General features: G+C 47.7%; 1 protein-coding gene across 1 annotated transcript in view; it reads right to left on the minus strand.

Annotated features, from left to right (window-relative positions):
• Window positions 1–115: 115 nt before the first annotated feature.
• The window catches only part of lamb1a (laminin, beta 1a), a 28,294-nt gene continuing 5,693 nt past the window's right edge, over window positions 116–22,716 (minus strand). The window contains exons 7-33 of the mRNA XM_036517796.1: window positions 22,113–22,315; window positions 20,282–20,402; window positions 19,822–20,010; window positions 19,020–19,196; window positions 18,700–18,812; window positions 18,237–18,316; window positions 17,141–17,276; window positions 16,883–17,041; window positions 16,654–16,781; window positions 16,439–16,559; window positions 15,851–16,052; window positions 14,126–14,269; window positions 12,850–13,081; window positions 12,129–12,292; window positions 11,518–11,742; window positions 10,938–11,155; window positions 10,291–10,387; window positions 5,541–5,910; window positions 4,858–5,042; window positions 4,352–4,593; window positions 3,813–4,019; window positions 3,291–3,435; window positions 2,767–2,974; window positions 1,816–1,957; window positions 1,350–1,526; window positions 850–1,009; window positions 116–586 (exon numbers count right to left, since the gene is read on the minus strand). Of these exons, the coding sequence (XP_036373689.1) occupies window positions 447–586; window positions 850–1,009; window positions 1,350–1,526; window positions 1,816–1,957; window positions 2,767–2,974; window positions 3,291–3,435; window positions 3,813–4,019; window positions 4,352–4,593; window positions 4,858–5,042; window positions 5,541–5,910; window positions 10,291–10,387; window positions 10,938–11,155; window positions 11,518–11,742; window positions 12,129–12,292; window positions 12,850–13,081; window positions 14,126–14,269; window positions 15,851–16,052; window positions 16,439–16,559; window positions 16,654–16,781; window positions 16,883–17,041; window positions 17,141–17,276; window positions 18,237–18,316; window positions 18,700–18,812; window positions 19,020–19,196; window positions 19,822–20,010; window positions 20,282–20,402; window positions 22,113–22,315 (4,685 nt within the window). The 3' untranslated portion in view covers window positions 116–446. The remainder of the gene's footprint in view (window positions 587–849; window positions 1,010–1,349; window positions 1,527–1,815; window positions 1,958–2,766; window positions 2,975–3,290; window positions 3,436–3,812; window positions 4,020–4,351; window positions 4,594–4,857; window positions 5,043–5,540; window positions 5,911–10,290; window positions 10,388–10,937; window positions 11,156–11,517; window positions 11,743–12,128; window positions 12,293–12,849; window positions 13,082–14,125; window positions 14,270–15,850; window positions 16,053–16,438; window positions 16,560–16,653; window positions 16,782–16,882; window positions 17,042–17,140; window positions 17,277–18,236; window positions 18,317–18,699; window positions 18,813–19,019; window positions 19,197–19,821; window positions 20,011–20,281; window positions 20,403–22,112; window positions 22,316–22,716) is intronic.

Raw genomic sequence — 22,716 nt, forward strand, 5'->3', positions numbered from 1 at the left:
TGTTTAAAATAAAATTCATTCTCATGGACAAAACAGCCTGCATTTAAAAGGGTAAATGTATTTATTTAAATGAATTTGAATCATATGTTTTAGGTTTTTTTTTTTTGGTCCCAACAATTTTAATTAGCTATTCGCTCTGCATACAATAGTACAAAATATTTTTTTTTAAAAATCAGTAAAAAAATCTTTATTTGCAGTCTCTTGGTTAAAACATGTCTTTACATTCTTTTTCAGTCTAAAAGGCTTTGGTTTATGAGCTTTTTTTAAATTTATACTCTTTAAATTTTTCCTCCAGTATAAAAGTAAAGTGTTTCACATTTTTGGCATACACAATTTACCATGGGTTAGTCTTTTTTTTTCAGGGTGAGGTATAAATTTAAATACGTGGTACATCATGTGTCAGGGTTATCCTCTGTGAGGGTTAATTTGGTGGTGGAGACTGAAGGTTAAAACAGACAGGTACTGTAGACGGTCACTTTGTGACTGATTTCCTGCAGGAGCTCTTTGACTGCCTTCTCCAGCTCTACCAGCTGGGTGGCCTTGTCCTCTAAAGTTCTCTGGTTATCCTCGTAAGATCTCTCCAGGTCTGAATAAAACAGAACAGACAAGTAAAGCAAAGTGAGTTATTTCAAATGGCGCGCGTGTTCAACTAAAGCTAAAGACAAGTCTGGTGGGAGTGGGTGTGCATTATCTTTCACTACCTGCAGCCTGTCAATCAGCCTCTGACAGCAGCTCTCACATGTGTGGTTTTTGAAGGGTGTGTAGATTATATATGTGCATTGCCTGTCAACAGCTTCAGCTTTGACATGTACAGTGTTTGAAAGATTTGTGGTATGTAGTGTTAGTTACCTTTCAGTAGCTGCAGCTTTTCACTGGCCTGTGACAGCAGCTCCTTGGCTTCCTGCTGCAGTTGCTCCGCCCTCTTCCTGGCGTCGGCCACGCCCTCGGCCTTCTCTGCTATCAGATCCTCTACAGAGCTGTACTTCTGCTTCAGTTCTGTGTCCAGCTCCTGTCCGGTCAGTGACAGAAATGGTCAGCATACAAATTCACCACCAGATGGTGCCAAAACAGAGTAACTAGATAACATTACGTTTATATTCTTGTGCACTGTGACTACACTCGTCCTTTCAATTAATGGGCAGCTGCAGTAGTTTGAAAACTAGGCTTTAAACTGGAAGGGCCTGGCATTGCAGCTGAACCTTTTCACAAGGTAAAATAACCAGAATTTCCTCAGGCTACTGGATAATATGCAAAGCTAAAATGCAAGCTATACAAGACTTCATAAATAAGGGTGTCAGCAAAGCAAATCCTCTGAACTGAACGGGCCAAGGCTAGAGTGAGGAGCACACCTTTTTCACTTCCTCCGCAACCTGGTTGGTGCCTTCTGTGGATTTCTCGGTCTGCTCCACGCTCAGAGCGTTGTCCATGGCCTTCTGCCTTAGCAGGGCCACGTCTCTGTCCAGCTGCATCAGTCTCCGAGTGGCGTTGTTCAGCCTGAACTCCGAATCTGCCGTCTCTGACTCTACCTGCGAGCCAGCGCACAGATATTAATACAGCCCTTCTGCAGTACAGATTCCTAACATCCTGGTGCATCAATGTACAGAGAAAGGGCTTAGCCTTCTTAGCTACAGAGAGATGCTGCTGCCTTTGCTCCTCCTTGATTATGTCAGATAATATCACCAATAAATTCTTTAACTGGAATTTGTAAATGTTGCCCGTAACCCTTAAAACAAGGCTGAATGACATGCAGCTTTAATGGCAGGCAATGGAAGTGGCCTGAAGCCCCTCCCCTCTCCACACCCACGGGTTACTTACGGAGGTCAGCAGGTCCTGGGTGCCCTTGATGTCGGTGGTGGCCTGCTTGATGGCCTCGGCCGCTGCGGTCTGAGCGCGCTCAGCCTCCTCCAGGGCCTCCTTCACCAGGACCGCAGTGTCCCTCACGTCCGTGGCCTCTTTGCTGTGTGACAAATTGCCGTTCAAACGATTGAAGTCGGGATAAAAAGCAGGCCCTCTTCCTCCTCTCATCCCTACATGTTTTAACCCTTCTCCTTTCTTACCTCCTCGCACTCCACAGACTCAACCCTCAAACCCCCTTTTTAACTTTTCCTGACACCTTCTTCTGCTTCCTCACCTGGCCCTCATGATCCCCACATCTGTTCACATGAGTTGAAGAGCACCAAACAGCCATAAGCCTGACAATCTGACCTTCAGATTAAGGAAGCGTAAAAGATGGCAGTAAATTTGATTTAGGGTGTGTTGAGCAGCCTATATCGGGCAGTAAAGGGGCTGTAGGTGTAAGCCAGATGTGGACAATAGTTGACAACAGACATAAGGCGAGACCTAAAGTTTTTTTTTTTTTTTCTACCAGGTTGGGTATTTGCTTTGGTGTCCTGTGGATAGAGTGTACTGTGTACTCCAGGCTTAGCTGGAATTGGAGTCAATGGCTATAGCAGCTGTGAGAGCAGAAAATACATCCACTTCAAAATGCCACGCCCCACCCCTCCCCTCCCATCTCCTTACAGGACCACCGTGTGTCCCCACTCCCTCTCCTCATCTTACCTGATCCCTGTGTAAGAACCTCTTAATCTAACCTGGTCTTCTAGAGTCCGTGCCCTATCTCCTTACCTGGTACCTGTCTCCACCCCTTCTACTCACCTGGCCCTTGTGTGTCCCCGCTCCTCTCCCTCATCTTGCTCCTCCCCTTTTCCCTACCTCCGGTCCTCCCCTGGCCCCCCGCCATGTCCCCACCCCCTTCTCTCCTCTCACCTGGCTTTGCGGGCCTGGTCAAGCAGGCTCTCGGCTCGCTGGATGTCGGCGGCGCTCTGGTTGAGGATGACCTCCACGTCGGACAGGCTGCCCACCCGCTCCCGGATCTCCTCGGTCAGGTTCTGCAGCTGTGCCGGTGTGGTGGGCATCTGCATCTGCAGAACCTCGTTGGCCACCGCCTCAATACTCTCCAGGTCTGCTCCATCCTCTGCGGTCACCAAGGACATGGATGAGTCACGAGAAAAGGCAACAAAGAAAATTCTGGCGTGTTCTCTCGATCTGTAGATCATCATAATAGAGTGTTAATGCATTTCTGTGAGCATGGCTTCATATTAACCAGGAAGTTCGTGTGTGTATAGAAGTCCGGGATCAATCTCCAAAGCAGAGCATACAGTACATGGGTAGGAAGTAGGGAAACTCTAATAAGAGTGTGCTTATGTAATGTACGGGTAAGACAACTGTGTATGCGTGAATTTGACTACGGATGGTATGTGATTTTGAGCGTGGCCAGTTGTCATGCGTACGTGTGAGGAAGTCTCGGATCTGCTTGATCAGGCTGCGCAGCTCCTCGTTGCTCTGGTCCACGCGCTGTTTGGTCTCGTTACTCTTCAGCAGGACCTCCTGAGCGTTCAGCTTGGCCTCGTCAGCCTTCACCTTCGCCTCCGACACCTGGAGAGGGAAAGTAACATTTGAGGAACAGCAATTAAACATTCTCATTAATTCTAATTAAAACTATGCCAGAGATTGCTGATGTCACCTGTGACACAAAAATCAAAATCATGCAACAATGGTAAAGATCAGCATCCCTATTTGTTTACACTTCAGCTTGAGACAGCTGCCATCAAATCAAGACTAGTTTCATTTGCAAGGCATTTTTTAAAAGTTGGTCAAATTGTTGCTTTTAGTTCATTCAAGCCTTTTAATGTAAATTAGCTTCAAATTAAGATCATTTACATTAAAACAAAATTTAGACATCTAGACAAATTTAGACAAAATCTCATTGTCAGTCAGTGTACCAGACTACCAACAGTACCAGCAGTGCTCACCATCTTGGACAGTTTGTCCACTTCCTCCAGGGCATTGAAGATCTCCTGGTCAAAGTCCTTGGCCTTCTGCCAGGCGTTGTGAGCGAGGGTGACCAGGCCGTCACACCCCTCGCCCCCACACTTCCTGGTCCCCTCCTCGGTCTGGCAGCTCAGCCCCCCGCAGGGCGAGTCTGTGCACGACTCGGACCCCGCTGGGCTGCCACACGTCTGTGAGGAACCACACAAAAGGGGCTCTAAGGTCTACGCACATCTCTTCCTCTGTGGAGGCTCTTCCTTCAACCAAACAGCATTCTGGCTTCAGGGAATACCACTCATTGTAGGTGTTCTCATGGCTGCCAAACAGTATTTAATTCAAGTTATTTTTTAACTTTGCTAACTGTGTTGCTCCCAGCCTCCCAAAAATTAAGGTCCCTTATAGGCAACAGTGCACTGGGAAGAGTAAATTCCACCACAGCATTTTAAATACAAGCAACTTTCATCAAGGTATTACGTCAGAGAAGTAAAGTATGAAGAACCCTGTGCGTATTCGTTTCTTTTACCTTCTCGCTGAGCTCTGACAGGTTGAGGGTTTCCAGCTGACCAGCGAGGTCGTCCAGTTTAGTGCCATGTTCCTCCTGTCTCTGCAGGAACGCTTCCTTGGTCTCGTTCATCTTGTCCTCTATGAGCTTGCGGAGAGCGGCTGACTGCTCGACTGTGCTGTCGGGGTTAGTTGTGGAAGCGTTCACACGCTCCTCTGCATCCACGGACTGCTGAAAGTACTTGGTGATGCTGTCTGTTGCTCCTTTAAATACAAAAAAACAAACATTTACGTTACATTCTATAATACATATATTCACTGTAAATTAATTTTTACAGTGGTATGCCTTTGCATAATAATGAGCCTTTAAATTACAATCAGTTCTCGTGTGACCTTATTTTCACGTTTTAATAAATTGCGCGTACAATAAAGGTTATCTTAAAAACAAACTTGTTTCTAAGCGTAGCAACGTCTCTCAACATCCATCTTGTACTTTCCAAGATACCGCCCTGCAAAATGGCTGCCTACCTCGCACATCAGAGTTCTTCACAAACTCCACCTGGTCCAGCAGCTCCTTGATAGTTTTGTCCAGCTTCTCAGCGTCCTCTTTGAGCGAATCCAGTTTGGCATCTGTGCTGTTGTCATCCCCTGAGATCTGGCTCAATGTGTCCTCTGTGACGTTCAGCTTGTTGGTCATTTCGGCCATCAGGTCACTGTTAAAGATATGAAGGATATGAATAAATCTCTTACTCCTCTATGACAAAAACAGATGGCTGAGAACATTGCAAAATCAGAAACGTGAGCTTGGGTGAAGCCAGAAGAGAAATTATGTATTACAAATTTGCATCAAATAGTGGAGAGTCTGTAAATAAGAGAAGATGCTAGTCAAGGTGTGCTGCATGCTTATCTGGGCAGAAACTGGCAATAACTATTGTTAGGAAGTTCCATTTCTTATGGGTAGTACTTCAGGGTTTACCTAAACTCACTAACTCTCATGCAAAACTGCTTATTCACAGCTGCTCTCCACCCTTTCATTGCATGTTTCTTTTGCTCTATCCCACCCAGGTGGAAGGAAACAAGACAAATTGCAACTAAATGCCATATAACGCTTGAGGAAAGGAGAGGTAAAAAGGAGGGAAAGCCGTGTCATGCTGTCAGAACCAGGCCCCGTTAAGCCCGGCTCTATTCCCCGGAACCCGGCGTGAACCTACGTGGCCTGCTCGAGCAGCTGCTGGATCTCGGAGAGCGGCTGGGCGGCCGGGTTCTGGGCCAGGATGGCCCTGATGGCGCTGGCGCTCTGCTCCACGTTGTCGACGGTGTGCTGGTAGGGCCCGGTGATGCCGCTGGCCTTGATGGCGCTCACCCTCTGCACCAGCCTGTGCGTCTTGTTGGCGAGGTCGCCGACGACTTGGTCCCAGTCGGCAAAGCACTGGTGGCAGCGCACGCACTCGGGGAACTCGCCCGAGTAACCCCGGGCGCACGAGTCGCACCTGGGCCCGGCCACGCCCTCCATGCAGACGCAGTGGCCCGTCGCCTTGTTGCACTGCTCCTCGGCGATGCCTCTGGGGTCACAGTCGCACGCTGGAAGCACACCGAACAGCCGCGTCATGCTGAGAAGTCTGAACAGCTATTAATGTGGTATAGTGGCTGGAAAACTGTTTTAACAGCCAAAAGATTGTAGATTCTAAATTGGGTATTCTTTAATGCAAAAATCAAAGTCGCCTTGCACAGAAGCTGCTGCCATCCATCAACTGATGCTGTAACAAGCTACAACAGCTCACTGCAGTGTGAAACAAGTGCACTGCCTGTGAAAGAGGTTTGTAGAGACTGACACAACCGTCACATCTCATCTCGTGCGCTACTAGAGACACAACATATAGCCAAGTTTACTTTTGATTTATGAGCCCTCCATGACTGACCCTTTCCATACTGTTCTCAGCAAGATTAATGGCAATTTTCCAAAGGAGGTCCTCAACCCTCTTCCATTTCAAAACAGACCGATAAGTGCGGCAGCAGAGGAAATTCCCCCAGCAAAGAAATACACACTGCTGGCACACAAACAATGGGTAACAGCTTCCGGGAAACCGTCTCCAGTGTATCAGCCTGTTTTTGCCCTCCATGGAATCACCTGACAAAGTCATTTTGATAGATTTAGTCTAGTTGAAATCATTCTGTGTGGTATTGAGAGAGACTGGATGGGCTTTTTCTGTCTGATAAAATGCACCTCTGCAGAGTCATGGAGCTCAGTCACTCAGACAGCACCATCATGAAGGAGCCTCGCTGAGCGAGACCAATACGCATTCTCTGGTAATGAGGTGCAGACTTAGGGCACCAGCTTCCAGTGACCCCTGGGGTGACGGGCAGACTGAATAAGTGAGTGGGTGGAGACGTCCCCACATCAAAGCATGAAGGAGAGGGGGGGTACGGGCAGGACAAGACTCCACAAACAGAGCACAGCCCCCCCCTCCCTCCCCCAGGCCATGACATTCCTCTCTCCTGTTTACACACACAATGTGAAGTCACTGCGGCTACCTCATCACCCCCAGAGCTCCGCTGTAACAAAAGGGGGCTGGAGGTGAGGAAAGCCAGGAAATACCACAGAGACAATGTGCAGCCCCTACAGCCGTGAAAACCCGAAACACGTTTACAGAGCGCGCCCGTGAAAATGCGAGACCCGCCTTTCCCTTATTTCAATATGGATGGTCAGGGGGGTCAATCCCACCAGCCCCTAGCCACTGTAGAATGACCCCATCATTCCCACTTCCCCCCAAAGCAACATTAAAGAGCACCGGGTTACCATGGGATACCTTTTAAGACTGAGTGCTCGTTATGGCCAGGTGCAAAGGTGTCAATATTTACCCCTATTTACCCCCTTCACAACCACTTACAGGATCTGCTGTGCAGCTGAAGCACAGTGGGTAATCCACTGCTGAGCAAACCCGATTCCGAGCAGACAGTGACAACTAATCTGGATGTGAGATGGAATGATGTGTGAATGATGACTGAAAGCATGCCGTGCCTTCAAGCCTGGGGCACACGCTCCCTGAATTTCACGAGCAACAACCAGTGGGTGTCGAGTGACAAGGCTTGCTGCCTCCCATCAAAAATAAGAGCAACACAAATTACCAGGCACTGGAAAAAATAACAGGAAACAAGAGTCCCTTCTCTGAGAGCTGGATCTGAGGGAACAATGCAGCATTTCAACGAGCGACATGCATTCCACGACTCTGATGTGGAAGACAAGCGCAATTCTAGAGTATTTCCACACTGTGGTGCGTTAAAGCACAGACAAGATTATTGTAATGAAGCATGCGAGGAAAATTTCTGGAATTTCTCTGCAGGGCCCCATCTGGCTCTCATTCCGGTAGCGGGGGTTGGGGGATTCACCGCCACTCCCAAATTCCCAAGTCAACTCAGGATCAGCTCACTCAATCGACTCCTTTTCCCCAGCCATCTTTATTAAAAGGTCAACACTGATCCAGGATCAGTGCTTATGAGCAGAATCTGTCTATGTAATTGGGACCAGATGTCCACTGGTCACTGCAAGAAATTGGATTCTGATACCCCTCCTGCCAAAGTTTGCTATTGCTTTTTACTGTATTATGAAAGAACTTCAAAAACTATATCAGATATTCAAGACACTGGGATGAATTCTACAGAGAAAACATCCTTTGAGAGCTAGATGTAAAAAGTGAATCTGTGTAAAACTCAGCAGATCTGGGGTAAGCAAACATAAAGGGGATGAAAGGGTAACGTGATCCTGGACAAACACGGCCATCTTCCTGTTCCACTCGGCTTCTCTAAACAACGGCCACCACATCTGTCAGCGCAGAGCCCCCCTGCACCATGAGAAAACACACAGTCCCTCCGGAAAAAATGTGCCCCCTGCCAAGAGGCAGTAAACACGGCCCTCAGAGAAAAACACGCTGCATGGGATCTAGACGCAGAAAAAACAGGGAATCTACTGCAACGGATTTAACATGAGAAAGGGTAAGACAACCCCTGGGAGAGTTTGCTTAAAATGATTTGTTTTTTTAAACTTTGTTTCACATCCGTCAACTTGTGTGAATGCCTATGACCACTCACTTCAGTTAATGTCATCACATGGTATGAATGCAGTGTTTTAGGCTATAATGACAAAATTGCTGAAAAGTTCTCACACATACCATCACTTCAGGGTTACGTATTAAAAATTCAGCAGTGCGATTACTCCGTGCATTTACAGTATCCTTTGACCTTTACATTAGAAGAGAGGAGCCTTCAGTAGGATCTGTAATTACTGAGGGACAAAGGGCCCTTTTAGCCGGCTGACGTGCCGTTGGACACAGGTCACTCCTATGGAACGCCCATCGGAACACAGGCGCATTGTCACACGGAGGCATATTGTGAGGCTCGGACAGATCCGCCGCGCTTTTTCCCAGGGAGCCCAGCGGCGAGCGGGGGTGAGCGCACATCTGGTCTCAATCCTCCGAGGCGTGCGGGTCTGGGGCAGCCGGGGGCACTTACTCTACAGCTGAGCCGCCCAGCGGTTCCCAGGCTGAGGCAGTGTGCCTGACTCGGTGAATGAATTATGCTCATCTTTCGAGGACTGTGCTGTGAGTACAGACTGAACAGCATAGTAGTTTTGTAGAGCATAGTTTACTCTGATACTGTGTAAAATACTGGTCAGCACACTGTGTAACATACTGTGTTAAACACAGGAAAAAGGGTTCTTGCACTTAGATTATACATGTGTAGCTTCATCCAGCTTTCCCCTCAAATACTATAAAAGGTTTAAAATTGTAAAATTTAAAATTGAGTGATTTCAATATCCACTTCAGGTATGATATCTCAATCTGTAAAATAACAGCACTAGCCTTTCACCTGACTTTTAGTAATGAATCTGAGCAATTTTTTCCCTTTCATATGCAACAACTGTGGTCTTCAGAGCAGTGAAAATTAATTATTATAATTATACCTTATTATATAGTTATCCACATGGAACAAACACAACCCAAGACGCACACTGTTCTGAATCCAGCTCGTTGTTTTGGGCAGACAGGCGTCCGTTTCCTCACTCTTTTCGCGCCCCTGGCCACCACCCTTCAGGGGCCCTCAGGCCTTTCCTTCACCAGGCTCACAGAGAAGCGAGGTGCTCTTAAGCAGCGCCGATGACTGACCGGTATGACACACTCGTCTCCGCCTTTTCCCTCGCTGTTCTCAGTTTGGTGAAACCACCCGCACAGGATGTCTGGGACTCGGGGGAAGAATCAGCAAATTCCACCAAGCAAAAGGGGCAGTTTCAACAAACACCAAAGAGGGAACAGTGCAGTCAGTCAGTCCCAACAACGGAGCTTCAGAAACTGTTCAGCACATCCCGAGAGGGGCGATACCTCATGGTATGCAACCAGAATCGCTTTGACCGTAACGCTTTTCCACTGCAGAGCTGGAGCCAGGCCAGCAGCAGCTGGAGCTGGAGCTGCAGCCAGCTGTCCCGATGCAGCACAATCGCTTTCCCACCGCGTTACCTGCGACCGCAGCTGTAGCGCATGACCTCACACTGAACAGTGGTGTCTGCCCAGGCTTAAGCGGCCACCTGCACGTTACATGCAGCCCAAGGCTGAGGTCACCGAAAAACAGACTGGACTCCATTTTACTTGTATCTGCCTCAGATCAGTGTTGGCAGCATGTGTTTTCCTCCCTGAAACAGACAGACGTGACACAATTGTGCCACCTGCCAGCTCCACCCATGCCCATGGGACGCTTGTAAGTAGGCCATCAATATTAACACCAATACGCAGCTTTTCCTCAGGCTGACCCATAAGACTGTAGCCAGCTGGAGCCAGCTGACTCCTACTCTACAATGGGAAAGGGGTAGAAATGTCTCGGTATAAAACTATAACATGTAAAATGGAAGCTGGGAACATAATATCCTCACCTGTCAAGGGGATAAATAATATAACAGCACAGATGCTAACTTACCATTGCATTTGACCTCTGGGTCACCCCAGAAGAGCTCTCTGCACTCCCGACATGTCCTGCCCCCAAATCCTGGCTTGCAAGAGCACTGACCGGTCAGCTGTAACAGAGAACACGCCACCCTCTCGTTACCCACAATGCACTGGAGGTCGACCTGATTGTTCCGCTCTCGCTTGCTCCCGTCTGTCTAGAATGAATGAAATGCGTCGTGCAAGAATGCTTAAACGCACAGTCTAATCTGCAAAACTATCATCTGTCTGGCAGCATGAATGAAGTTGTAGCGCAAGAATGCCTAACAGCTACAAAACCAAACAGAGGAAACAGATACGATCTATACTGAAAAGACTGGATAAGCACGAGTCTGGCAAGATCTTGAATCAACCCCATACACTGGCTGCCCACCTGCCAATGGGGTTTATGGAACTTTCAAAAGAATTTTTCTGTCCAAACCCTTTGTTTAAATAACCAGCAAGGTATGCATTGGAAGAACATATTTTTGCTCTCCCAGCTGAACATATAGTACACCAGTGGAATTTGACTGTATAAAACGACTGTATTGTGAGGACGGGATGATCGTAGTGCACGGGCGTTCTGCTCAGGGCAGTGACTGGAGCAGCGAGAGAACCACGGGGCAGATGGCCGTGACTCGCCTCGTTGCAGGACGTCCCGAAAGAGTGGGTGGGGTCGCAGTCACAGGCCTCGCACCCGGTCCCGCTGGCCAGGTTCCAGGTGTCCGGGGCGCACTGGTCACAGTTCTGGCCCACCACGTTGGGCAGGCACTGGCACTGCCCGCTCGCCAGGTCACAGTGGCACTCCCCATGCGACGGGCAAGTCTCGTTCGCCGTCCCCAGGTAGTTGCACACACACTCTGGAGGAGGGAACAGACACAAAGAACACGACAGCAAATTTACTCACCATGAAAGAAACTCAGGGACCTATAGAAAAGTCAAAATGACAAGAGTAATTTAATAATACATAACTACTTCAACTATTACAACATCGAAAAATATGCATAATACACACTCATAGTACATTTAATAACTAAAATAATGTAAAAGGCTTGATGTTCCTCAGTGGAGTAAGAGGAGTTACACTGCTGCATGACACAATCCCCACATCTCCTAAAGGAGGCAGACAAGATAAAAGCACTGCTGCAGAGCACACAAATTCAGCAACTTTACGATCGCCTCACTGTGGACTGGATTCAGGAAGTGTGGCCAGACAACTCACTCCTGCAGCTCTGGGTGAGCGCGTCGCCGTAGTAACCCAGCTTGCAGCGGTGGCAGCCCTCGCCCTCCGTGTGGTACAGGCACTTGAGGCAGACGCCCGTGCGCGCGTCACACGAGCCGGGGTCCAGCATGTCGATGTTGTTGTTGCACTGACACGGCTGGCACTGCCCGCCCACCTCGTGGGGGTTGCCGTAGTAACCGGGGGCACACTCGTCACACCTGGCACCTGCAGACAGAAAGAGAGAGAGTTTCTGAATGAACAGCTGACAGACTAGCTGTGTAATTATTGACTGGCGTTTGGCCATAAAGCACCATGGAGTTGATAAAACTTAATTGAGAGAGACAAGAAGACAGGCAGAAGGAGGCTTATTTTCTTATAACAATCCTATACAAGTACATGCCATCCAAATAACATGTTTTCTGTGACATAACCTACTAGAGCTGCTGAATTCAAAAATCAGCCATGGAATAAAATCCATGTATTACCTTAAAAGCATACCCCCATACAGGCTTAATAATAGTTCATAGGAAATTAATAATAGTCTAACTGCAAAAGTTGCACTTGAACTTATAATATAAAGCCTACAAGTTACATAAGCGCGTGATTGCTACCTTTGTATCCCTGGTTGCAGGCACAGAGCACTTGGAAGGACTCTGCAACCTGGTAACACCCTCCGGCAAACTGGCGTCCGGAGCCCGGCCCATCAGGACACAGACACGGCCGGCAGTGATCCCCTGAACCCAGGACTGGGTCTCCGTAGTAACCGCTCAGACACCTGCAAGCAAAGCGGGATTGATCGTTTCTGCAGGCAGTCAGTGATGAATCAAGCATAAAGAATTCCAAAATAAGTTAAGCTAATATGCACTACCAGTGACTCGATGATATAAACCAATCATAGCATTTTGCTGCAGAGACGAAAAACATTAGTGTACTACCCGCTATCATAGTTAACATGCACAAACAGAAGCTTACTTTAACAGGAAAAAGCCCATTTCCCCCAGTCTTTCTTTTCTCTCTAACTATCTCTAACTAAGGGCACCCAAGACTTCTGAAACACAAGTAATCATTTGCCTTGAATTTATAAATTGCAAATTTTGTATTAAATTAACATGAAATTTAACATCAAATGGACCTGAAGTTGAAATTAATTTTAGGATCTCTTTGGGGGAGGAGGATTGAAACATGAACCCTGCAGGGGAAGCATTTGTGAGGGACGCGCTATGCATGCAAAGCCTAGAGTCCCTTACACAGCAGACTTTAGTGAACGCCTGGCGTGTCCATCCAAACACTTTCCCCGGGTTTATGTTCTCCCTGACACGCTGGCCGACAGACCTCTCGCAGTTGTGCCCGGTGGTGTGGTCCCTGCAGCCCAGGCACTCTCCGGTCTGGGGGTGGCAGTGGTCGGTGTGGCCGTTGCAGGTGCAGGGGCGACAGTTGGGGAAGCCCCAGTGGCCAGGGAGGCAGCGGTCACACTGGCGTCCGTAGGTGCCCGGGAGACACTCGCACTGACCGGTGGCCTGGTGGCAGAAAGCACTGGCCGAGCCCTGGGGGTTGCATTCGCATGCTGGGTTCCAGGAGGGGAGGTGTGGAAAATGAAACAGGGGTTATGCTCAGTCTGCTTTCAGGCACTCTAACAACAAACACAAGTTACACTGCCTGAGCTGCACACACACACACACACACACACACACACACACACACACACACACACACACACACACACACACAGTCTCTCTCTCTGTAAGAGCATGGATCACACTCAAACACCATGAGAAAACATATCAGTTACGCCATATCCATTTTAGCACTGCCGCTGCAGAGAGCACAAGTGCTATTGCACCCGAGAGCAAAGCACTTAACGTGACCTGGTTCAGTGAATACGCAACTGGGTGAAACTGGCTGCTGCACAATAAATTGCAAAGCCCATAGAGGAACAGTGAAAAACAACAACACCTAGAAAAGTTAATGAATACACTGGTGTTGAAATGTTAAAGACCAATAGAGCTTCGGATCACTATAATCAGTTGCAGCAACTTCCCCCAACACGCACGCAAATGGGATACTGGGAAACGTGCGTTCAAAGACATTTTGATCTTAAGACTTATGCTTAAATGCTTGAAATGTGTTTCTAAGACAAATATAAATACGGAAACTGATGCCTATGTATTAATTTATTTCCAAAAACATTTTTAATTAAAAAATATATTTGTTTGGAATATTTAGAAGAATGTGAAATATGATACTTTTGATTTGTTTATAGCACTTTCTTGGTCGCTGTATAATTCCATCTGTGTTGTTTCATAGTTTGGATGTCCTTACTATTATTCTAAAATGTGAAGAATAGTAAAAATAAAGAAAGAAAAAGTATGTGCAAACTTTTGACTGGTATTGTACATAAAAATAAACCGAGTACAAATTTCATGAAGATTTTGGGGCATGACTGCGAGAAAGGAGTTTTCACTGGAATACTCAACTCAGTAATTGGGTTGAATAAATGCAGTACGGTGTGAAATAGAAACACGTAAACGAAAGCTATGCCTCTGCTCTGAACGTGCGGAACGTTTTGGCTTCTGCCGGGGAGCGGGAGGGTCAAGGCGCCCACACTTACATCGGCAGCCGCTGGGTCCGAACAGGAAGGTGGCGGGCGCGCACTTGTCGCAGTTCCTGCCGACCACGTTGGGGCGACACTGGCACTGGCCGCCGTTGGGGTCACACACGGTGCTCAGCGAACCCTGGGGGTCACACTGACAGGCTGTGGGGGGGGAACGGACGGGAAAGTGAGGGACACATCTCTTGGCTAAATTACACTGGTATGACAAAAGGCTTTGTTACTATAACACACACACATAATCACGTCAGTATTACCCCTTCTGAACTTCTTCATCACTGAAACATTCACTAGCTAGCTAGTGAATGTTTGAAAGCTAGCTAGGTCGCTTTCATTATGGGGCTCTGAGCAATCTTAGCATCCCATGTGCCCGCTCCAGGAGTAAGGCCCTGGACACATTCCTGTGTTAACTAGCCTCAGTTCTGTGGGTGCTCTCAGGTAGGTCTTGATAGAGTGGCCTTGTGAGATCTGAAACATACCGGCGTCAGCTGGCCTCAGATCTGTGAGGTCTCCCCCAGGTGCTTCCAGGTGCTTCCTGAACTGCACGTTTGGGCACGCTTAGGTGGTTTGGTGGAAGAATAAATGCCTCTGGCCTTCCCTTTATCGTTATCATAAATAACAATGTCTACAACGTCTGAGGTTCCTCCTAAACCGCAGTAGCTTTGTGAAGCATCGGGAGTTATGACGCTGCGTGACAAAACACCCACATCTTCAAGAGTACCCCAAACTCCCCAAAAACACATTTCTAACGGAGGCAGACAAGATAACGGCAGTGCCACAGAGCGCAGGAATCCAACAAAAGGACTATCAGTTTTCCCGAGAGCGTCTGCGGTTCTGAAGAATTCCGAAACGTTCATCAGCCAGCAGCCATTTCGCCCAATTCCAGCGCCTCCTAATGGACGCTACTGAAAGAAAACAGCGCTTTCGGCTTGACAATTCTATTTCAGACGACAGAATAAGTACAGGCTGCGGAGTGACTAAAAGGAAAGCACTGACAGGCTCTGATCCGCTCTGAATGTACCGCAGATTTACTGCGCAGATGGGAAAGTTCCTTTCGGATGCGCACACACACACACACACACACACACACACCAGGAGCGCGAGGTCTATAATCAGGCCTGGTAGCGAGCCACAGGCAGAGACGTGCAGAGCTCACAGAAAGGTGACTGGAGGTGAGTGATGAGGAGGAGACGAAGGGAAAAAAAGGGTCTGTGACTGACAGCAACGGCGACAGTAACGACAAATATGACGGACAGGAAGCCTGGATCCAACTTCTACACGACTGTCACACGTGTTGTTTTATGCAATGTTATTTTAGGCCACGTGTCTGACAGTTTGACCGAATTACTGACATTTTTACCGCCATTCAACGCAACCGCTTTGGAGATTTGCCCTTACACTTTTATCACAACCAATTTAACATTTTTCTTGATGGTGAAACAATATTTTTTTATACTCTTCATTAATTTATTTCTTAAATTAATTTAATAAATGATTAAATTAAATAAATTACATTTAGGGCTCCAGCATTAGCATTAGGACCTCCACAACTAAGTTAAGGACAAAGTGCAATGCAGTTAGATTAAACAATGCCGCAGTTTAGATGAAAACAAAATGACCAACATGACTGACAGGTCTGAATGGAGTAATACTGTCATAATGACTGTCATGTGACTGCAGTGTCAGGGGTGGCTGGGCACAGCACCGCACGAGACAGGCTCCTACCCATGGCTCCCTGGTGCAGCAGTGCGGACACGCTGAAGATGAAGTTCCTGCAGATGTCGGTCATGGGCGTCTTCACCACGCTCTGGCTGTTCTCCAGGCAGCGGTACCGCTGGAAGGTGTCCCAGGCGCTGTTGGTCACCACGTCGCCACCCTCGGACCCCGTGAAGATCTCGAGGTTCTTGCAGTGCGGCATGAGCACGATCTAGGAGACCCGAGAGAGTTCTCTATAGTCACTTCAAACAGGACTCAGGGAGCATAACATCATTACTATTAGTTTTTATTATGAATCACATATGAGCTATAGGGTAGACAGCATCAAAAACATCTATTCATTTAGGGTCAGTACCTCACTTGTACTACAGTCGCTGAGCCCCATTTGGGATTCAACCTTCTAGCTACAAGCCCAGTTTTTTAACTTTTGTATCACACTGGTGCCCAATGACCAGTGGGATATTTAAATTTCTCCAACAAAACTCAAGTTACACCAAGATACAGTACGTTGGTTTGATGAAAGCAAACTTATAGCATCAGTCATTTAAGAGCCACAAACAGATCAAGGCAAAAGGCCTGCTTATTGGGTAGACTCACAGAGTCAATGAGAGTGTAGGGAGACTGGACATCACTCAAGGCAGAATAGAGAGGCAGGCTCAGGCGGATGGTGTAGTTCAGACCCTTTTCAAAACACACAGGTCTCGGAAGGACGACGTTTCTGGAAAAAACGAGAACAGGGATGATGGTAAAGTTTCAGGCGGCCACATCAGCAGGATGAGGTATAGGCAGGTGAAACAGAAAGGTGGGATTACCTGGAGCCCGGATGGAGGGACACCATCTGGTTGTCATCGTCCGGCATGGTGTTGGCGCAGCGGCTGTCAGTCGTGATCACGCTGGGTCGCACCACTGTAACGATGACCTCCTCCCACTGGTCAGGTAACTATGGCAACAGATGTGCGTATACACACATTAAAAAACACTACGAAATCTAGGGGTGTATGACGCTGAGTTCCTGAAGGAGGGTGACACTGTGCTCCTCACCTGAGGTTCATAGCGGATCAGGATGTCATACTCCATGGACAGGGGGATGTTGTCGATGCTGAACTCCAGGTACGCCCCCTCGGGGACGTTCACGAACCCTACGCCGGTCCAGGTTGGGGTACGGTCCTGGGGATATGGCCTCTGCACCACAGTCACGCCCTGGTGACACAGACCATTAACACATTAAAAAAAAAACCATATGACCCTGCCAAAAAACATCCAATAAATTTATAGTGCAGAGGAGGAAATGACACTCACAGGCCCAAACTTGGCGTCCTCTGCCTCGTAGGTGTAGTGGTCCAGGGCGATGAAGTAGAAGCCAGATTCCACCTGGTTGCACTGACGGCCAAACATGTGCTCCCTACACTGACACTGTCCGGTTTCTGCTGAGCAGCTGTGGAGGGGATAGAGAGACTGTCTGAGACACCAACATCTGTTCCTTCTCTCCCATCAGTCCTGTTCTGAAACACAACTCCAATCCCGTGTCTCCTCTGTATGCCAGATGTTGAGGGTACCTGAACTTGTTTCTTGATGCTGCCTTTACCCTGACGCTCATTGCAACGTTTGAAGTTGTTGAAGTTTGCTGTTTGAAGGTGTATCGTATTAATTGCCCTATATGCCGTAGTTGTCCAAATCTGATAGCATTGTGTCCTCAAACAGACCTTGCTCTCAGCTGAGAACTGTCTCATTGTGGAACTGTACACATCCTGTCCCCATACTGTCGCTATACTTACTGTATGCACTTTTGTAAGTCGCTTTGGATGAAAGCGTCTGCTAAATAAATAAATGTAAATGTAAGAGTTCTAACATTGAAAGGCAAAGCAGTATTCTAACATTGAAAGGCAAAGCAGTATAACATCAGTGCATTTCTACCCCTGAACAGAGTTATTACTGATGGTTGTGACAGACTCACAGATGACAGTGTGGTGTAGCGTTAAGGGAACTGGCCTTGTAATCTGTGGGTTGCTGTAACAATTGTTTCTGTAAATATTCAGCAGGATGTAAATGGGTGGCATGTGAAACAGATGTGGGACACAGGCGTACAAGTCACCCTGCTAAAAAGCATCAGCCAAACAAATAAATACTGCAACAAGATAGAATGTAATGAGACATGGGCTGTGACGTGGGGCTGCAACTCATTCCCCCTGAGTCTGGGTCATATTAATGAAGACTGTGCTTTATTTCCTGCTGTCACAGACACTCTGCAGCCTGCATTTCACACTTAGTGTGGGACTGTACAAGGCCTTTTGTTGTGACTGTGTCTCACTGTTTGTGGTACAGACATAAACTATGCAGTCAGCCTCCTCACAAGCAGAGTGCAGAGAAAGTGAGCATGCTCGAACTTTGACCTTACTCGTTATTGACGGCTCCGCCCTGGTCGCAGTCACACGGCCGGCAGCCGTCCATGTCGTTGCTGAGTCCCCAGTGCTGGGGCTGTGGAACAACACCTCGTTAACAGCAGGTCATTAACAACCTCACAAGAAACAAGGGGCTGGGGTGGGGAGTGACTAAACATTCTAACTCTTTGATGGGGAGTGGTGCACGGTGGTGTTAACTTTATTAGCGTGAAACACTGACTACAAAAGACAAAGAGACAAAGTGGACACTGTTGGCTAAGGGAATTAACTATGCGTTTCTGCAGACACTGCAAACAACAAAAAAATTTTGAAAAGATCCCTTTGAAAACAAGGTATGCGCCGTGAATACAAACACTTCGAAAACATCTCTTTGAGAAAGAGCTTTGTGCCACGAATCCAACCATATGAGGCCAAGGCTTTTCCAGATGGCATGTGCACTACAATGAGAGGGTCACGTACCAGACACTGGTCACAGTTCCTGCCGGTCACCAAGCGCTTGCAGTAACAGTTTCCTGTGTCTGTATCACAGGGACTTCCTCCCGGCACTGTACCCAGAGGGTTACAGGTGCATTCTGGGGGATTAAAAAATAACAGGAAATCACATCTACAACCTCTGGTAAGTCCATTATCCCTACTGTACACAGTACAAGACAGTAATTTACTATTGGCACCAGGACTGGAAACAGGGAATAGGACTCAGGAGAAGAGTCTCATCTCTCTGTGAAGGAGAGGAGGGTGAGGTAACTCCAGGTGAGGGTGGGGGGCGAAGGCTGACTTACGCTGGCAGCCCAGCGGGTCCTCGCTCATTCCGTAGTAGCCCTGTTTGCACTGGTCGCAGCGCTCTCCCTCCACGTTGGGCTTGCAGCGGCACTGGCCCGCGATCAGCCCCGCGGAGACGTCAGTCATCCGGTCGCAGATGCCGCCGTTCAGAGAGCCCACAGGATCACAGTTACAGGCTGGAGAGCGAAAAGGAGATCCACTGTCACACAGTATGCCACAGAGAGAGGAAATCCCAGAAGAACAATGGGGGTAGCGTGCATTTGCCACCACTGACCAATGAAGAAGGGACACGGGAGGCAGAGAACCTACCTTTAAAATGATAATTGGCCTGGTTCCAGAACGCAGGAAAGGATGACCTTATTCATCAGGCTTTTTTTTTGCTTTTTACTTGATTGTGTCTAATATTGAAGCATCAAAGTTCCCTTGTACACTAAACACTAGACAACTGTGCTTCCAATCAGTGCTTGTATCAGACTGTTCTGATCAACAGCAGATTATAATGAAAGTTTGGAGGATGATTTTGACTATAAACCAGTTTTCCAGACTGATGAAGAAGGACAAACACAAAGGGAAGCCCGCAGCCAGCCGAGTGTCAGACAGAACAAACGTCACGGCGGGCAAACCGCGACCCAGGTTCCACACATAAAAGAGGAGGAAACCTAAGAACGGGGCGTGCGTCGCGGGGGCGGACGACAGCTCCGTTCTCACAGATAACACTTGAAAGCCCAGGTGCTCGCTCAGCCTGAGACTCGGGGATGATCAAAGGGCCGGCGAGGGACGGGGGGACGGGCGGGTACGTACGCTCGCAGATGTGGGGGTCGCGGATGTCTCTCTCGGGGTGCTGGAAGTAGAAGGGCTTGCACTGCTCGCAGTTGTGTCCCATGGTGTTGTGCTGGCAGTCCTCACACACGCCGCCGCTCACGTTCCCCGTGGACATGTACACGGCCATGTCAAAATGGCACGCGCCCGAGTGCTGGTTACAGTTACACTCTGCAGAGAGGGGGACACATCAACACGAGTCTAGCGTTACGGTCATACACACTGCTAGAGGCTAACCACACAGCACAGAGGGGATTAGTTACACTACACTGGGACACTACACTGGGACAGATGCACACTAAACAGGATACATCTGAATGGTTTCACAGAAAAAGTATTGTCATATCAGTCACAGTTTGTTTGTATCCTGCTCAACATCTGTAGAGTATTTGCTAAATAAGCAGACAGGTTTAAAAAAAAAAAAAAAAAAAGATAAACATACTTTTACATGCGTTGGTGTTACGTCCCTCAGCTGGTCTCCAGGGTAAATCATGGTAGAAATGCTGGCACTTCTCACAGTTCAGACCCATTGTGTTGTGATTGCACATACAGTGCCCATGAACCTAAAAACACACATCAGAGGTCAAATATGAATGCGTGGGTCTGCAAATAGCTCTCTTTACACAAGCGCCAAGCTGTCAAGCTGTGTCAATTTTTAAAAATGGTTTGATAACTATAATACAAAATGAGATGTTTTGGGGTGCAAACATATGGAAATAGTTGTAAAACCAGATTTTAAGAACCAGTTCCAAGACCACTTCAAAAGGCCACTTTGTGTACAAGACATCCCAGCCACATGTAGGAAAGATTACTGCATATATAGAGGAATCTCTCATTAATCAGTCACATGCATATAAAGTCCTGAGCCCTGTGTGCTCTGCCAATTACACGATCAGGGTTAAAAGGAGCCTCCAAATGCATGCAGTTTAGCAGGCAGCATGGATCTGAAGAAGACTAGCTAGCTGATTTGTCTGGTAATACTACTAGTAGAAATAATGATCTGTATGTAAAACCCCACTATGAGTCTTCTGGGCCATAACTGTGCGTGCGGTGTATAAGCACATCTAACGTAAACCTCATGCAGATCTAATGTACATAAATGGAAACAGTTGTGTAAATGGAAACAGGAGGAAATGCAAACACAATGGATATTTTCAGTGCCGAATGGACTGTATATTTGGGGAAATGCTTATGCAGAGAGCCTAAACCACACAGTTTGTACTGGAACAGGACTTCATCATATTGAAAGATTAATTACAGCAGCTTCTCCAGGTCAAACGCAAACACTCCCAGAGCTACAGTGATAAACTTTGATTCTATCAAGCTGATACGAGCTGAATAGGACATTTTCATTTGCTTGCTGATATCCAACAGTCAACCAAAATGAAATGTGGAACGAATATCTATACACAAAAGAAACACTCCCTCAAGGCCCCCTCCCTTTTCGGGCAGATTGAAAAATAAACCCTTTCAGGAAAAGGCCGACAATGCTATAAGTGTTTACACTGCATGCAAACTTTTAGTCTGGTCTTCATTAAGCTTGTGGACCAATGCCAGTTAACTAAAAGCCACAGATTCAGCCGAGATTGCTATAGAGTAAGCAGTACGTTCTAGATGCAGACGGTCAAACTGAACCTCACCAGACTCTTAGAGGAAAGACAGGGTGAGCTCATGTCTAAATATTTATTCGTCCTTGTTTCGTGAAAGAGGCTAGGCTGAAATTCACAAAACCAAGCGACAGAGTGGAGACTAAACAGGAACTCCCTCGTCCCACACGCTCACTCTCTCTCTGTCTCTCTCACACACACAAGCACACAGATGCCTCATGAGTTACTGGTCTGATGAAAAAATGGATTTAATATATGAAAACATCTGAAAATGGAACACGATCTGAGAATATTGGGTAGAATGAATTAAAACTTCATCCATCCACTCCAAACCTTGCTGGAGGACACACACAAGTTCCCATCTGGTCATTAGTTGTATCCCGAACCTAATTTATCTAAGTGGGTCAAAGTTTCATCCAACCTGTATTTAAAAGCAAACTAAAGCACAGACTAACAGTATTAAGCCTCATTAAGCCTCGGGCCTAAAAGGGTTTTCTCACTGACAAATCATTACTGCATGGACTTCTGCAAGTCATTCAGACCAAAACGGGTCAGGGTCCTGTTAGCCAGAGAGACCCTTGGTCTGTGACCGCAGCTGTGACACGGTAGCTGTGCAGGTGTGGTGAAGGCACTTTTGGGGGGGCAGGTGGGAGGGGGGGCACTCACCATGCCTTCCACACCCTCCCCGGCGCCGTCCACGGGGGCGCACTCGGAGGCGTGGCCATAGCAGAAGCAGTTCCCGCGCACCACCATGTCGTACACGGCGTAGTAGTACTTCTCCTTGATCTCCATGCGTGAGTCCAGCAGGTTGTCCCCCAGCGTGTGCAGCTTGGTGAACTTCACCCGCAGGTTGGTGATCTTCAGCAAGTCTGCAAAGAGGGTGGGGGGGGGGGCAGGAGGAGGGGAGCAATGCGTACATTCAGCGGCTCACCAAACACTCAAACTGAAATGCCGTGGGCTGCAAAATGAAGTGATGCCCTCCCCTTCAAGGAATTTGGGGGGTCAGAATTAATCTTGATACATCGGGCATGTTTGGACTGTGAGTCAGCCCTGGCAGAGGTCTGAACCCAGTACAGACAGCTCAGGGCCATCACTCAGATTGATAGAGACCCTGCCCACCAGATTACATCCCCACAAATTACATATGAGCACAGATGTTGAGGGGGACACCCAAGAAGCTTCAGAGTGATAGAATCTAAAGATATTCCTCCTGAGAACACACTAACAGAGTGTTCTGAGAAGGAGCCAGAATGGTTGTTCTTGGACTGAC

Source organism: Megalops cyprinoides, chromosome 23 (genome assembly GCF_013368585.1).
Source record: "Megalops cyprinoides isolate fMegCyp1 chromosome 23, fMegCyp1.pri, whole genome shotgun sequence".
NCBI classification, from domain to species: Eukaryota; Metazoa; Chordata; class Actinopteri; order Elopiformes; family Megalopidae; genus Megalops; species Megalops cyprinoides.